General features: G+C 39.4%; 1 protein-coding gene across 1 annotated transcript in view; it reads left to right on the top strand.

Annotated features, from left to right (window-relative positions):
• The window catches only part of bckdhb (branched chain keto acid dehydrogenase E1 subunit beta), a 45,118-nt gene that overhangs the window by 3,332 nt on the left and 25,065 nt on the right, over nt 1-16,721 (top strand). The window contains exons 4-8 of the mRNA XM_083901236.1: nt 1,177-1,310; nt 2,921-3,076; nt 6,565-6,673; nt 9,715-9,812; nt 11,424-11,534. Coding sequence (XP_083757362.1) covers nt 1,177-1,310; nt 2,921-3,076; nt 6,565-6,673; nt 9,715-9,812; nt 11,424-11,534 — 608 coding nt within the window. The remainder of the gene's footprint in view (nt 1-1,176; nt 1,311-2,920; nt 3,077-6,564; nt 6,674-9,714; nt 9,813-11,423; nt 11,535-16,721) is intronic.

Raw genomic sequence — 16,721 nt, 5'->3', positions numbered from 1 at the left:
TACTGAAAGAGGTGGCACGCACCTCTGCCACCCGAAACTGTCATACAGAATGGAGAATAATACAGGGTGGACAACATATTGGTGGCTTTTTTTTATAACTGGTTGCTTTCATTCACCTCACAGATCCAGATCTGCCGTCATTGGTTACTGGCTACTTCGGAGTGCTGTTTCCCTTGAGAAAAAACCCCCCAAAACATTGTTGACGTGATCCGACTAGCTCTCTTCACTGAAAACAGAGCTTGTGTCAGATGGCACCAGCTATAAAAGTTTCCCCAAAACATGTTTTCAATTTAAAATTGTATCTCGGCCTCATGTGAAAAACTAAGACACGAACATCAGCTAAACAATGATAGTTTGTTGCATTCACTTGTAAAATGGTTTTCTCGAGTTGATTTACCGGTGGTTGCTTTGATGACATGCAGAAATGCGTGTCTCCACACACACGTGCGCACACAGAGACACGTGTTTTTTACTGTCACTTTCACATGGAACTGCATGTTTGAGGTTGGGTCAGTCCGAGTAGCAAGGCACTGAAATGTTGATCACTTAATTGTTCATTCCTCCAAGGGTTTGTGGTGCTGTGGTTGCTAATTGAACTTTGTGAGCACATAGTAGGGCACTCAAGGGCACAGTTTCACTGCTGAAAAGCAGCAAAACAAATAGGCAAAGCTCGAAAGGACAAAATTAGCAAATACTTAAAGATGAAAGCAAAAAATAACACACTCAACTCCAAATTTAAACACTCTCTCTTGTGGCGCTTTGCTGTATTACAGGGTGAGACTGGAAAAGTTTTTTTGTGTGTGTTTCTACCTCATGGGCGTTGCGTGTACATCACTGTAGTTTGTTGTCTACAGCTGAGAAGGAATCATGAGCTTGTCACTTCACTTATTTTTGGACTGCATGGCATTTTAAGTGAGAGTATTTTTGCAGTCTCATCCCTCAAACGTACAGCATGGACCTTTCTCTGTTATCAAAAAACCCGGCTCTTCCTTAGACACCCTCTACAATTAGTGGTCAGTGGTTTCAAATAAATAATTAGATTCAGAGGACCACACCTTAAACGTCTGTGTGAACTTTTCTGTAAAAGAATAAAATGAGAAGCCGCTGGTTTTCTTGCACTAATGCCGCTTCTGCTTCTTAATCTTTTTTGCCTCCCTTCTTCTACTTTCTCCTCAGGCAAGGACAGAGTCTTTAACACTCCCCTTTGTGAGCAGGGGATTGTGGGTTTTGGTATCGGTGTAGCCGTTGCTGGAGCCACAGCCATTGCTGAGATCCAGTTTGCTGATTACATCTTTCCTGCTTTTGACCAGGTAAGGCACACTGCCCCTGCTGAGTAGACCTTTTTCCACACCAGATGCCTTGGCTTGTCACAGTAGAAAAAGCACAGAGGCAGCTGATAACAGTAAAAAAAATATACTGCATTCCACTTAGGTGAGTTCAGACACTCGCACACACCCCTCCTCCATCAAAAAATAAAAAAAAGATTTCCACTGAGCTCTAAAAAAAAATCTAAAATTCTACAATATACATAAATGTTCATAAAATATCCTGTGCAACCTGGTCAGAATCCAGCAGAGCAAATCCATTTCAATTGTTTGTGAAAACGGTAGCACATAAAGCCAACCCACTGTAAAAAGGTGTGCATAGTAGTGTTGATTAAGTAAGGCTTGTACTCAGATTTTGCTTTATATTGTATTTGGCAGCATGAGGGATGATATAAGTCTTGAGCTACATTCATCATGGTCTTAAACCATACTTGTTGAAACCTGTTGAAACCTCTATCTGCTGCTCTTTTCTCTCTCTGATATATGCACTGAAGAAGTGTTGTTTAAAGGAACACCTAATAACTTTACTTCATGCCTCAAAGTTTTATCCTGAATCAACAAAAAGGCTCAAATTAAGCTCCTGGGTGTTATCATCTTAGTCAGCAGAGATGATTCATTTAATGAGTAAAGATCTACTGTTGCATTATATTTGTGGTTTGTCAAGGTATATATGACATTTTTAATTGTGTGTAAATAATGAGGACTCCAAGGTCAAAACAAACACCACCATAATCCAAATTGCTGTTCCTGACAGCCATTATTTTTGTCTGCCTTATCTTCTATCTGGATTGATTTTCTTATATTTTGTGGTACACATGTGTTTAATAAACGCTGTGCCATAGTCGGTCTGCTTCAGATGTTTCAGTTGAACAAAGGAAAGACCTCTTTGTTCCTCCTGCTATTATCTCCCAGCAGATGATTGCATGACATTAACAGGCTGAGCAGGGCAGTGTGATATGCATCAGTGCTGTTAAATAATGGATACTTGTTTACATTAGTGTCATTCTGTGTATTCTTGTATCCTCCACAAATGAATGGGAACATAAGATGAATGTGTGCTGTTACGTCAAGGTAACAGCAACCCAAATATGTAATGATGTTGCTGGTTTTTAATAAGCTTCTGCAGCAATGCTTTTCATAGTAGACTTAACCTAGTGTCAGGCCATGAGTGGGCTCCCACTCTTGCCTTCTGTGCTCTCGCTTAATACGATGCAGTCCAAACTGACCTTAGAGAGACATAAAAGCTGAATTAATAGCCCACCTGTGTTTCAGAGAGTAAAGCCCAGCATCAGAGACAATAGAGGTAGGAAAAAGAAACCAGACAGTAGAGATGACTGTGCTCGTTAAAAATAAAGTCTGAATTTAACACTTAATGAGGAACAACATTAAACCTAAAATCCTTTTGTCCACTAGTGCGGTCTCCTTCATAAAAAACAGAAGATTCTCATTTTCTCCATTGTGTTTTCTGCTTGAAGTGGTTGAACCAGCATTCACTTGTTAAACCCAATTTTGTTATGTAACTTTCAGTTCAGTTGAGGTTTATCCTTTTGCATTGTAGTTGTATTAAAATAAATCATTTTGGTCTTTTTTTACAGATAGTCAACGAGGCAGCAAAGTACCGTTACCGTTCTGGCAATTTGTTTGACTGTGGCAACCTCACCATCCGGGCTCCTTGGGGGTGTGTTGGCCACGGATCACTTTACCACTCTCAAAGTCCAGAGGCCTTCTTCGCCCACTGCCCTGGCATTAAGGTCAGCCATAAACTACATACTGGATTCTGACTTTTTTCATTCTTCAAAGGGTTTGAGTTTGAGCATTGTTGTAAAGCTGCTGCAACCTTAAAGGTCCATTGTGTAACAATCACTGCCATCTAATGGTGAGGCTGTATATTGTAACAGAAGGAGGAGTCCATTTCCTGAGTGCGTCAGGGAACTACGGTCTTCTTCACATACCAGAGTGAATGTTGTCCTACACTGGTGAAGTAAGCTTTCGCTTCAAAACACTCAGCACATTCTCCATGTGGTTTGTCAATTTGGGCTGCTATAGAAATAGGCCATAAAACGGCAGTCTCCGTAAAAGTATGGCCCTTGCCTAAAGTACATTAAAAGGCTTATTCTGATTTTTAACATAAAATAATTATACACTTATAAAAACATACTTATAGCTTGTATATGTAACCTCTGCCAGTAAGCACTTCTTCATTTTACGCACTGGACCTGAAAGTAAATGGGAAAGGAAATAGAAAATGTGAGATATAAATAAAACAAATACAAGTTATCTGGTAGGCGTTTTAACAAGGAAAAGCAAGCAAAGAGTCTCCAGGCACTTAAATCATCTCAGATATAACACTATCCAGAGGAAATCCAGAGTGTGTGAAAATAAAAATCTCAGCAGTCTGTGTCAATGGAGAAATTAAAATGACGGTGGATGAAATGAGCGTCAAACTAATTAATCATAATGGATCAGTATTGTTCCCAAGACGCTGCTTCTTTCTTTGTTGGTTCAAAATATATTTGCTGTTCTCTACACCACAGAATTTCTTGTGTACGTACAAAATTTGATTTTTTTTTTTTTTGCTGACAAATTTTAAGTGACACCTTTCTTTACAGCTATCTTGTTAGTGTTCTCAACTTAACCATGGTTTCCAAGCTCCTCTTCCTTCCATGTAGACATTTGCCTAGTTCTGTTGTTCTCCCACACTTGAACTCCATGAACACCATGCTGTCTATTTAGAGTTATTGGTTTTTTTTCCAAGAGAAAATGATTTGTATCTGCATTTTTGTGTCCAAGTTTTTAAAGTGGAAACTTTTCCTTTTATGAAACATCTCCTTTTAGTTATGCTTCTTCTTTTTTTTTTTTTTTTTCAAATGGCACATGACAAAACACCCTCACAGCGTACAGCTGGGGGAGAAGTGGGACAGAAACCAATATGATCACATGATTGCTGACATGATTGTGATGTTGTCTGATAGAATCAACATAAAGCTCTGTTATTGATAACAGCTGGGCTGTTATTATCAGCTAAATCGAGCTGTAAAATTAATACAGGGCTTTCCATGTGGCTGTGGAATGGTATCCACTATACAGCTGAAGTTAAAATCATGAAAACACAATTTCTTAAATGAGATCTTAAAGGTCCCATATTATGCAAAATCAACTTTTTAATAATTTAAATCCTTATACTTGGGACTATGGAGGTCCTATCGGTCGGCAAAGTGTGAACAATGATGACTCACTCGTGTTTTTGTGGTCCTCCTCAGTCTAAATTCAGGAGATAAAACATCCCATGTTGACTTCCGCACCCATTGAGACGTCACAGTGCACTAAATTCCTGTAATTGTTGTCTCACCGAGCTACGGCAATGGTATCCGAAAACCCGGAAGTCCACTAAGGCGGCGGTCCTATTCTTTGCTCCACAGTGCAGCACAGAGTCCTACACAAACTTCCAGCTTCAGAGGATTTATCTGTCCAGTGGATACACGTTATATATATATATAACAGCAATGTGCCTACTAGAGCCTGCAAATGATCACTTTTGCAAATGCTAACTGCCGTTAGCGCCCAGTAGCGTCTGTGGCTGGTCATTTCCTGTCCCTTAAGGTTTTTTTTGTCCAAAAATAATCCAGCCACATAACAATTTGCAATACAATTAATTAAATGATTCTTAAATCTTATTTGGTTATTAGAGGCTTAATTACAAAGCAGATTCAGTTTTTGCATTTTCCTTATGTTCCCATGTGAATCTTACCATCTTATCTGTGATGGTCTTGTCTTGAAGACGACTAAGGTGAAACATAGGCTGGCCCACTGAGCTTTTAATTTGATAATTGCTCTGCAGGGTGGCAGAATTGTTGACACTTGAGTGTAAAGCCTCAATTACACTCTCAGGCATTTCTGCATACATACAGACTGCTGCAGACACAAAAAGGAAGTTGTTCTCAATTATACAACTTTCTAGTCTGCTTGGAGTCCCCTTGGTGTGTTTGGTTTGCTTGAAGCAGCATTATGCATCCACAAATTGGTATGCACGGAACCGCACATCCAGCCTCTAATGACAAAATATACGTCATTCAGACCCTCGCACACCCTCACCGAAAGCTTAAAACCAACCTATGGCAGCAGCTATTTACGTTGTAATTTTGCCATCTGTGGTACACAGCCAAATATATTCAACAGTGCAGTGGTTTTCCGCTGCTCAAATACAGTGATAATTAAAGTAGCACACACACTGCACACAGTTTTGTTTATTAGCTTAACTGAACAGAGTGCACTCTGCAGTAAAAAGGGAACTACTGTAAATTGTCTAATACCTGCATAGCTTGTTGATTATAATATAAACAAGTCTTAAAAGTTTGAGTATTTAATGTTTTCCCAACACATAAACATAATGTGATGTCTCTACTTACCACTGACTTCTTAATCACTATTATAAAATGTCATGTTAGATGATTACACATTGTTAAACATGGAGGTGCCACAGGCCATTCACTGGGTGCAATCTTCAAATTACATGCAGGTGCCACCCAACACGATATAAAACTCAAAAGCCAACAAATGGTGCAACTTAAAGCTGTTGGAGGGAGTATAAACTTCATGTCCGCTGGCTAGCAGGATCAGTAACCTGTTGACAGTCAATCACATGTTTTCATTCCCTTTGGATGTAGAAGCACAGCTGTTTTCTGCCCCAACACAACACAGTACTTTTAACAACCTGCGAGAAACTGGCTCAGGTGATTAGTGATTATTTCCCCTGACTTGATGATAGAAATATCTTAAATTATCAGAATGTGATTGATGAAAAATAATGTGTGAAAACACACTAATGTCTCTATGACATATTTAATTCCCTGTGAGTAATCACAGCTGAGAGCAATAAACATGTTGTCTCACAGCAAAGGTCAGCCTGATAAATGTTGATCTTGGTACAACCACTATTAGCACTGTTGGCTCCACCAGAGGGCCAGTGTTGTCATGATACCCCAGTTTGAAAGTAAATACTATTCAGAAGATTCATATCTAGTTGTTCACATTCATGTTGCTGGGAGGAAAAAGAAATGAGAAATACTGTTGCAGCATTGTGAAAAGATTTGAGTTTGTTTTTACCCTTGTGGTTTCAGCTGACTGTGATGTGTTCATCTTCAGTTTTGAATAATAAGAAACATTTATAAAACTCATCACAGTACTTTTTTGTTTGCAGTATGTTCATTTTGGACAAATGCTTGTGTTTTTTGTTCCTCAGGTTGTGATACCTCGTGGACCAGTGCAGGCCAAGGGGCTGCTTCTCTCCTGCATTGCTGATCAGAATCCATGCATTTTCTTTGAACCCAAGATCCTGTACAGAGCATCAGGTAAGATAGATCACAAGGGAATAGACTTCCAAAGTTGACAAGTGGCTTAATTCGTTGTTCATTCAGGATGTGTCTGTAAATTCTAAAAAAAAATATTACATTGTAGATGGTACTTCCTTATATTTCAATATTTTACTCATGCTATGTAGAAGTTTTAGCAGAAAGCTTTTCACTTATATTTGCTTATGAAAATGGTCAACTATCAAACCAAAACATAGGATTAATTTAACAGAAGAAATGGCCCCTGCTTTTTGCGACACACTTGGCTGCATTCGTGCCATCTAGATCTATGCTTAAAATTGTGGTAATGATGTTAAAACATTTTTTTTTCTTTATATCAGCACATGGTGTAATGTATATTCTCGTATCATGCCATCTCATATTGAAACCTCCTGCTTTGTGGTTTGCTGGCCTGCTGTTCTCTTGCCTGGTTTCTTTATTCAAAGCAAATGTTCTGCCTTTTTAGAAGTGTTAGGCAAGACAAACGAGCAGTATGTCAGGCCTGACTGCAAACAGCATGAGCATGATCACCAGGATCACAAGTGTGAAGCAGACCGTCTAAATGGGCTGTGAAGTGTTGACAGTGCCAAACTGAATCCTCGCCCTCTTCCCTCACTATGCAGACAGAGCAACAGTGTTCACTGTACGTGGGTTAAATGTAAGGCCACCATGGCTCTGGACTGGCAGCTGTGCAAAAAGGGCCTCCAGCATTGATATACCTCATTAAGGCGCTGTTGAAGATGATGTTTGAGCATTTTAGAAATAAAAGACAACCAAGGTAGTTTCCCGTGTTGACAATAGCCAGATGAGATTGTGAAATTTAACATCTGACCATTATGTGATTGTTTTCAATGATGGAAATTAGAGATTAGTGACCCTGCCAAAACTGTTTTACGTTACAGTGCAGTCTGATATCTAAATCACTGTTTCATTTGGAATCTTAAAGGTCCCATTATTATGCAAAATCAACTTTTTAATCATTTAAATCCTTATATTTGGGACACCGGAGGCCCTATCAGTCGGCAAGGAGTGAAAAAATATGACTCATTCGTGTTTTTGTGGTCCTCCTCAGTCTCAGGAGATGAAACATGCGATGTTGACTTGTTGAAATGTGTTAGTCGGTTAATTTCCTTTAGAATTGAACAGTTTAAAAATTAATTTATTAATTAACTGACAACATTTTTCTTTTTGTCTTGAGTGTCATTGCTCTGGACCTCACACATGCATAGGGGTGCACATCAATCCAAAGTACTTCTGCAACTAGGGGCACGTTTGCCAGGGCGTAGCACCATGACTCTGGCCAGGACAGTGTAGCTACAGTCATTATGCTACCGCTTGTGTAGCACTACTTTTCAAATTCATGTAACAGCACTGAAATGGAGGTAAAAATAAAAAATAAATCTTAACAGTATAAACGCAGACTAGTGTTTTCAGTTCTTCACTATGTCAGTTATCATTTGTACTTGTTTATTATCTCTTTGGGGAGCCATGAGATAGTTCCGTGTGTAAGAGAAGTCTTAATCCCTGTGTTATTTCATGCAACTTTTCCAGATGGAATAATTCAAGATATATGAAAAACATTTTTAAGATGGTGTGACAAGATTTTAGTCAGTCAACCTATTTCACTTTGTGTTTATTTTCACTATAAAATGAATGCATTACTTTATGTTTCCACCTTCATTTACTCAGGGTGTCTTCTTTGTTTCTGGTTGTCTTGTTATTAGTCTGGTGTGTTTTGACAGATGTATGAAAAATGACTCGCTCAGCTCACACATGGGGTTTGTCATGGCAGTGTTTCATGAGTTATTATGATTTCCTTAAGTCGCAGAGTAAGCTGATTCTCCGGGTCCACATGCCTCTCACGATCTTTACTTGGATTATGAAGTAATGTATCTAATTCTTGTGCAAAAGAGGATAAAAACCACATATTTGTCTCATCGAGGTCAAACTGTTTTATATGGACTGAGGCTCATTTTTAATATTTTACAAATTACACTACTCATAGTGCCCATTTTCTTTTGGGTCTGGAAGCTTAAATTGGGAGTTGCATATGATTCACCCAAACCCTTTGTTATTTTAACGTGGTAAGTGATCGAGACAAGGGGGCACTTTTATTTTCCCCTATGACTTCTCGAAATTTCAAATGGATCATGGAAGTCGAAGCTTCCAGAAATCTCCACAGAGTATAATTACTCTGCCTAATTATGATTTTGACTTAATGCTTTGCCATGCAGGAATGCTTCTTCTGTTCAATTCCCTTAAAATCTCTTAAACATCCTGTGCTCTGCCTGTTTTTGCAGCCGCAGGAATTGTGGTTATAGTCGATAAATGCATAATCGAAATGCTACATTTTGTTGATTATATGTTCTTTCTGTTGCGGAATGGTTGTTGCTAATGATATACATGTTCAACATTGATAACAGTTAGAATTTATGATATGGTTTTTCTTTGTAATGATTTCCATGTCTGTGCTTGAGTTTTCCAGGACATTATTAACTATTATTCAAACCACATACTTACATGCACTTTGTCTTGGACTGCAAAGAGTTCAAAAAGAGGCCAGCTGTGACTTCCCCTCTATCCCCTGTTTTTGGACTGATGTACCTATTTGTGGCCCTTCTTACAATCCCACTAATATTTTGCTGTTGAGATTATTTGGGGTTATGAGCTTGTTGCTGGCAGAATTGTATCATTGGATCATGCACTAAATTGTGCTGATAAAAGTGCACTTAGCCTCTGGTGAGAGTTGAGGTTTTGGAAGACACATTTGAAAATGGGCCAGTGAAAATGTTCTACAGTTGGAATTGGTCTTCTTTCACTGCCTGTCATTTCATCACTTTGTCATCTAGGTTAGCATTTAGAGGTGCGCTCAGAGTTTTTCATGAAAGCCACAGGGTACACAGTAAAAACCAATGAATGAATGAATCTTTTTCAGAAGAGATCTATGAGGATTTGTTTTGCATGCAACTTGTCTGCACATTTTCACTCAAACATTTTTTATGACTGTGTCTCTGTTTTTATATATATGTATGAATATTCAGTGGAACAAGTTCCCGTGGAGTCCTTCACCATCCCGCTATCACAAGCTGAGGTCCTACAGGAAGGCAGTGACATCACCCTGGTTGCCTGGGGGACACAGGTAGGCAATCACATGCATCACTAATCAAGTCTTTTTGGTGACCTGAGTGGTTTCAAGTTGTCATCTACCTTTTGTGTCATTTTCCATGACCTTGGGGGGGAAGAACTCCTGCCTCATGTCCAGTAAAAGATGTCTAAAGCCGCTGAGGCAAACAGTGGATTAACTTTAAGTCGATCCAAAGCCCTTTCTGTCCCAGCAGGGTCTCTCAGTCGGCAGTCTTTGGCTGTATCAGCCCAGACATCTCCACAACATCAAGGCTGTTCTTGGCTCTCCACACGTTAACACTACATGTCTGCTGCACATGTTCCATTATTGCCTTTCTTTTCATCCAAGAGACGTTTTTTTCCTGCAGCTCCATGTGAAGGTGTCTGTAACTCTCCAGGAGTCATCCCCAACTTCGATTGTACACAGACACTCTAACAGGCTTATCCGGCCTGAAATGTACCTGGTGTGTGGGAGGGATGTCGAAGGGCATTAGGTGGAAAATGTCTTAATCAAGTTGGTATTGTTGAAGAAGAAAGCGGATCCAGTAAAGTAGTGGAAAGCAAGTGCCACTCTTCTTTCTCACCTCATTACTCCTTGTGTGCAAGGCTGGTGCAGATGAGAGTAAAGAAAACGGCTTGCTCAGAAAGAGGCCGGTCCTCACAGTGAAAATGTCTGATCATTCAAAACGGAAGATTTGTCTTCCCTATCCTTTTCTGTCCACTGCCTTTGCAGCAATGGTGGTTGCTGGTCTTTGAAGCAGTTCTTTATACATCACTCCAAAGAAGCTAAGATGTAAATGTTACATATGTGTGGCTGAACTGAGTTTTGATGTGTTTTATCTATGCATACTCTCACCAAGCACTTTATAAGGGATACCACTGTGACATTGGGCAGGTTCCTCCTTTTGCAATAGAAACCCGCTCAATTCTTTGTGACATTGATTCGTCAAAATGTGTGAAACATTCCTTTGAGATTCTGCTCCAGTTAAGATAGTAAATCAAGATGGCAGCAAACTTTAGGCTTAGTAATCATTCTGGGCTCTCTGAAACATGAATGATGAATGATGTAGTGAGATACCGAAACAAATGTTAGAAAATGGATTTAGAGTCATCCTCTCCCCGACAAGCTCTGCAGGCTCACCTGAGGCATTGTGTAAGTGACTCTTGCAGTGTTTTGGCAATAGTAGTTACTGGCATTCCAACTATGATTTATTGGTGTAACATTTGCCAAGAAAACATTCTACATTCTCCACATCATAAGCAGCAGCAGGAGCAGCCTGGACTTTTGACATTCAACAGATTGGATCCAGTCTTCCTTCTACTAACAATAATGCTGCACTCAAATTAAACACTGATAATTTGTTCATGTCTGATATGAAAATCAGCCAAACTCATGGTATCTGTGAGGTTTTGTAAATTGTACCATTAACCACACGGAAGGCTTGTTTTGATGTTTACTTTTAATAAGCAGATGCAGAAGTGTTTACAATGGTGTGCTTGGTGAGTGTTCAGTTTAGGTCATACATTGTTGTGTTGTGTACCACTGTACATGTTTTATTTTTTGTGAGAGCCTGCTAGAATGTTAAATGTACAATGTTTTTATGACCTTTTTCCTTTTTCCACTTAGATCCATGTGATAAGGGAGGTGGCCAAGATGGCCCAAGAGAAATTGGGATTGTCATGCGAGGTCATTGATTTACAGACCATCCTGCCATGGGATACTGAAACCGTTTGCAAGGTAACACAGTCACACACTCAAAAAGGTTTTTCTTTTTTCTTTTCTTTTCTTTTTTTTTAAACTTTATGTAACCAGGAAAATCCCATTGAGATTAAGAACCTCTTTTTCAAGGGTGTCCTGGCCAAGATAGGCAGCAGCAAATGCTTAACACTTGACATTTACACATATAAAACACAAACAGAAAACCGATAAAATAATCCAGATTAAAAGTACAAGCACATAAAGCAAAGTCATAAAGCAGATAAACCTATTTTTCCTGCTTGGGGGAAAATGTTCAAAGTACAAAAGAAAAGGCCTCCAGACCCTTGTTTATTTCTTAATTGACCCTCTTGTCCATATCAGTAATTTGACAAATTGAAATATGCCACAACACTGTCTACCTGTTTTGAATGCGTTAGAGGTTAATTTACTATAATACAACAATATTATCCTCCATGCAAATAATAAGAAGGCAAGTACACTAGCCTCTTCACAAGACAGCTTCTCCAAATACTGCAATTGCTGGATCAGGTTGCATTTCTTTTTAGATCGTGACTATTTTGACACCAACATAATCATTAGGCATAAATACTGCACACAGAGCTGTTGTTCAGTAGAAGAATCTTCCTCATGTGGATGAGTGTTGTAATGCAATACGAGATGATATTCCTCTGGTCAGTGTGGTCGTCTTTGATGCGTGATAAACAGAATTCCTTCCACGACTAGTCAGACTTTACTACTTGTGTATGATGTCCCAGTATTACCCAGACTATGGCACACACTAAACTAAAAATATTTTATTTGGAAGAGTTTTTGAGAAGAGCGATGCTTTCCAGTGGGCACTGCATCTCTGTTTTGAAATGACAGAGAGAGCAAACACAATTTGGGGAAAGGTGGCAAAGAAACATTCCTTCCTGGTCATAAAAGGTGAGCATCAATGGACTAAACTAAACTAAAGAGCATGCTTAGTTTTCATTTTGAAAGCGTTTTTTCCAAACATCAAATACTTCAAGGAGCTGCAGTTAGTGAACAAACTGATTGTCTTGCTCAGCACTGGCCTGCACTCACTGGTTTAACAACACTTCCTCTCACTGCACCACAGACAGGTCATGTTGGCCTCCAAATTGAGTCTCTCTTCCTCTTGTCGCCTGGAACTGAAACAGCAGGACATAAACTATGCCTATGCATCCTCTCCAATTGCAGAACAATGCTTTTTAAATGAACCGTGAATATGTCCCATGCTGCTTGTCCAATAAGACGCATTTTAATTAGCATGTATTTACCAATTTTTATCCTCCTCTGGTTGACATAGGACTTTGTCAGTGAACACCATGCTGCGCCTGCCGCCAGGCAAATCTTATAAACACCAGTTAAAGTACAGGATGAAATTGTGGTAGGAAAGTAGTCATTTAAGAGGGAGTCTGTTGGAAGAGGCCGTAGTATTGTTCTGGCTCTGAACACATGCAGCTTAAATTGAGCCATAGTCAGTTACAGATTGTTCAAAGAGGGGGGCAGCGAGAGTATTTTTTTAAAGCCAGTGCTCCATGAAAATAACTACCATAAAAATGAATTGTGTGTTTATGTGCTGTGTTTAGTGGGCCAAATGCCAGGCTTGCCACCTCATGCTTGTCAACAACATCTCTCCTTGTCATTTCCTCTGACCAAATGCCCCCCTAAATGTCTGTGAAACCAATAAACCAATCTCCTCACAATCCATACACACAGTCAGACACACACACACCATAATTGGCAGAAGAGCCACTATTGCATTACACTGATACACTGGTATCCTTCAAGTTTTTTTATTCAGTCTTCGTTGAGGTCATTTTTCCTGTTGTGTTCTCCTAGCTGAGCACAGAAAGGGCCTAATGATAGAGCTATTATTGAAATTCATTCATTCAATGCTCATTATTCATTCCACGCTAAATGAAAATTATCACCCAGGCTTTTAACTTATCTATTAATTAATCTGAACCACATAAATATCCACACAGATGTGAGTCTGAATGATGACAAATGGAAAGAGTAAGCATTTCTGATGTTTATCAACAAAGGTGTTTGAAAGAGCAACCAGTCTTCCTGTATGGATGTAAATTTGAAAAAAATGGACAGTTGGCCACAATTACTCAATAGGAAGTTTAATAATTTGTGTTTATTATTTTAAACATTGAACAATATTATACTAAAGTCTGAATTTAAAGGTCAGAAAGTATACATTAAGCTAAGTTTCTTGTTTTCTTCTCACAAATAAGACTTTACTCAAAACTCCACTCCACTCCTTCACACATGCTTGTATGGATGTTTCAAATATTAAAAGAATTGGTATAGTAACCTAAAACCCACCTGCATGTTTGAATCCATATTTTTAATCGACAATAAAAAAAGAGAAAAACAAATGGATAGAACAAGAGACGCATCCCCTGTATGCCCTCAGTAACCCTGTACTGCACAGCTGCTCTGGGCTGGCATGACTTCTATATGGTTCTGTGGCTGCAGCTCTCCTGGTGCCCAGACAGGAAGGGTTCGGCACACTGGAACCCACCCATGCAGAGGCAGTTTGAATTATACAGTATACGGGATGACATCCACTACCGGGATGTAATAAACAAAATTGTCAAAATTTAACCTGTCATTTTTAATGAATTGTTTAAATGTTCAGCCCAAAATTGAAGAAAAATTGTGAAAAAAAAGTTCTGATCAAATGTTAGCCTGGACTGATAATATGATAAAAGTAAAACATTTAATTATACTGTTAAGTTACATCCACACTGAAATGCATAGAGTCATAGCATATATTTCAACCCCCCTAAAACTTGAACTGTTTGGGAAAGCTATGACTAGACACATTCATCTTTGGAAACTAGGAGATAGGCTTACAGTCTGGATGGTCAGAAACTGTATTTATTACTAACAAAACTGCTTTTCCTGTTTACACTGGTGTTCTCATATCATATTTGGAATTCATTTACACTGGGGAGTGTATAATTGTGCAGTGTGATATTCATTCATCAAAGAAAAATACAATTTCATTGGGAATGAACTTTGATATAAATATAGTCAATCCTCTTGTTGACAACGGGCAACATGGATAGAATATTCTTGATTAAAAACAGTGTGTATGTTTGTTTCATTGTCTATAGGATGCCAGTAGAAGGTGTTCTGTTCTTAGTTTAAGGGGTCAATAAAGATGACATCTCTCTGTTGTGTTTGGCCAGAGTATGTGGAGATGTTCATGTTTGAAGCACATGCTCCAGAAGAGCTTTTTCCTTAGCTGCAGGGGTCTGCTTCACTTCCTTTTATTTAATAGCTTGTATTGTCTCATGTTTGACTTGACTTGATTTTGGCCAGTCAGCAGTACGGAAAAAATCTTATTTTATTAGTCTTTCTCTCATGGTGACTCAGCCTTATTCTCAGGTTTTCCAGACTCCAGATGCAGTTAGTGAACAAACTGATTGTCTTGCTCAGCACTGGCCTGCACTCACTGGTTTGACAACAGTTCCTCTCACTGCACCACAGACAGGTCATGTTGGCCTCCAAATTGAGTCTCTCTTCCTCTTGTCGTCTGGAACTGAAACTTTATCCACCTGTTTACATCCGGTGTCTGATGCGGCCTGAATGTAGTCCGACCAGTCACTAATTAAGACTACAATCATGCAAAATTACAGTTTCTATTTAACCATAAGCTCATGGACAAAATGGACTTGGTTCCCCCTTTGCCTCCACATTGTACAACAATAACAAGCATCATTAAAGGGCCCATATTGTGCAAAATCAACTTTTTAATAATTTTAGTACTGATATTTGGGACTCAGGGGGCCATACCAGTCCCCAAAATGTGAAAAAACAAGACTCAGTCATGTTTTCATGGTTCCACTTAGTGTAAGTATAGGCGATAAAACATGCAATGTTTAAACCTCCCGCGGCACAGCGGAGCACAGTTTTTTACACAAACTTCCAGCCTCAGAGGACTTGTGTGTCCAGTGGATATATTTTATTTATGAAAAAAATGTTCACAAGCTTCACAAGCCCTTTGTTGTTGATCGTGTATGTAAATTCCTATGCTAGAAAAACACCTTTACACCAGTTACGTGCCGCTGCAGTATTGTGGCCTTTAGCGAGTGACATGTGTGGATCAATAATATGAAGAGCACACGTTTGAAAGCACTGCAGAAAGATGTAGATGTCCTACATTTCTTCTCAACCAAAGGCTTCCTTTCTGTCGTGTTTCCACGTTCTCTCCTCATTATTGATCCACACACGTCACTTGCAGCTGCAGTAACACTGGTGCATTCAAGGTGTTTTTCTTGCATAGGAATTTACATACACGCCGCGCTAATAATTAATTAATTAATAATTTTTCTTCGATTCTAAAATTTTTATGATCGCGAGAAGCCAAAATCGTGGACACTATGCATTACGGTGAAATGCAGTAACAACGGGTAAACGGACATTACTATGGGGTATACAGAGCGGGGATTGGGACGGCGGTGCATGACAATAGGTGATAAGTGGCGACAGTATGGCTTGGGATAGTAAAGGCCACATTATACTTCTCCGACTGCGTATGCGTTATCCGACTGCGTAACCACGGAGAGACGACTCGAGCCTTCATACTTCTGCGTCGTGGTGACGGATACGCGCTGCAATTTCCCGCCCGATCAGTAGGGGTCGCTGCGCAAGGTTGTTGTGCTTCTGGCTACAGTGAGCAATGGCGTCGAGAGAGAAAGACTGTTGTTGTTGAAACAGTGGCCGTTTCTCACTTTTCTGTGTCACGGAATGCAGTTTTAAGATGATTTGAGGTGAGAAATTGGCCATTTAGAGTCTAAACATGTGCTGTGTGTATTAAGATATGACGTATTTATAGTTTGGCAGCGAAGTTGTCGCTACGCAGAGCACTTTAAGCAGGAGTATAAATTGGGCTTAAGTTAGATCGACACTCCCCTGGAAGCAGTGGGTGTGTGTGTGTTTACCTGGGTCTCATTCACATGTAAATGACCAGGCACAAAACCGAGTATTCTGAAAAGGGCTGTTTTGGCAGGGTTATTGAACTGCTATTGTGCTTCATCCTTGAATATGCTGATGATGATCATCATCATGATGCTATTTTGACTAAAGCATGACACAGACATGTTCATTAGGGCATCAGGAACTAGTTTAACTTGGGGTAATAGGGTATACTATGGGCTCTTTAAACGATATGACGGTGCA

Source organism: Microchirus variegatus (genome assembly GCF_963457635.1).
Source record: "Microchirus variegatus genome assembly, chromosome: 1".
Classification (NCBI taxonomy): domain Eukaryota; kingdom Metazoa; phylum Chordata; class Actinopteri; order Pleuronectiformes; family Soleidae; genus Microchirus; species Microchirus variegatus.
This window is presented reverse-complemented; position numbering and strand designations above follow the sequence as displayed.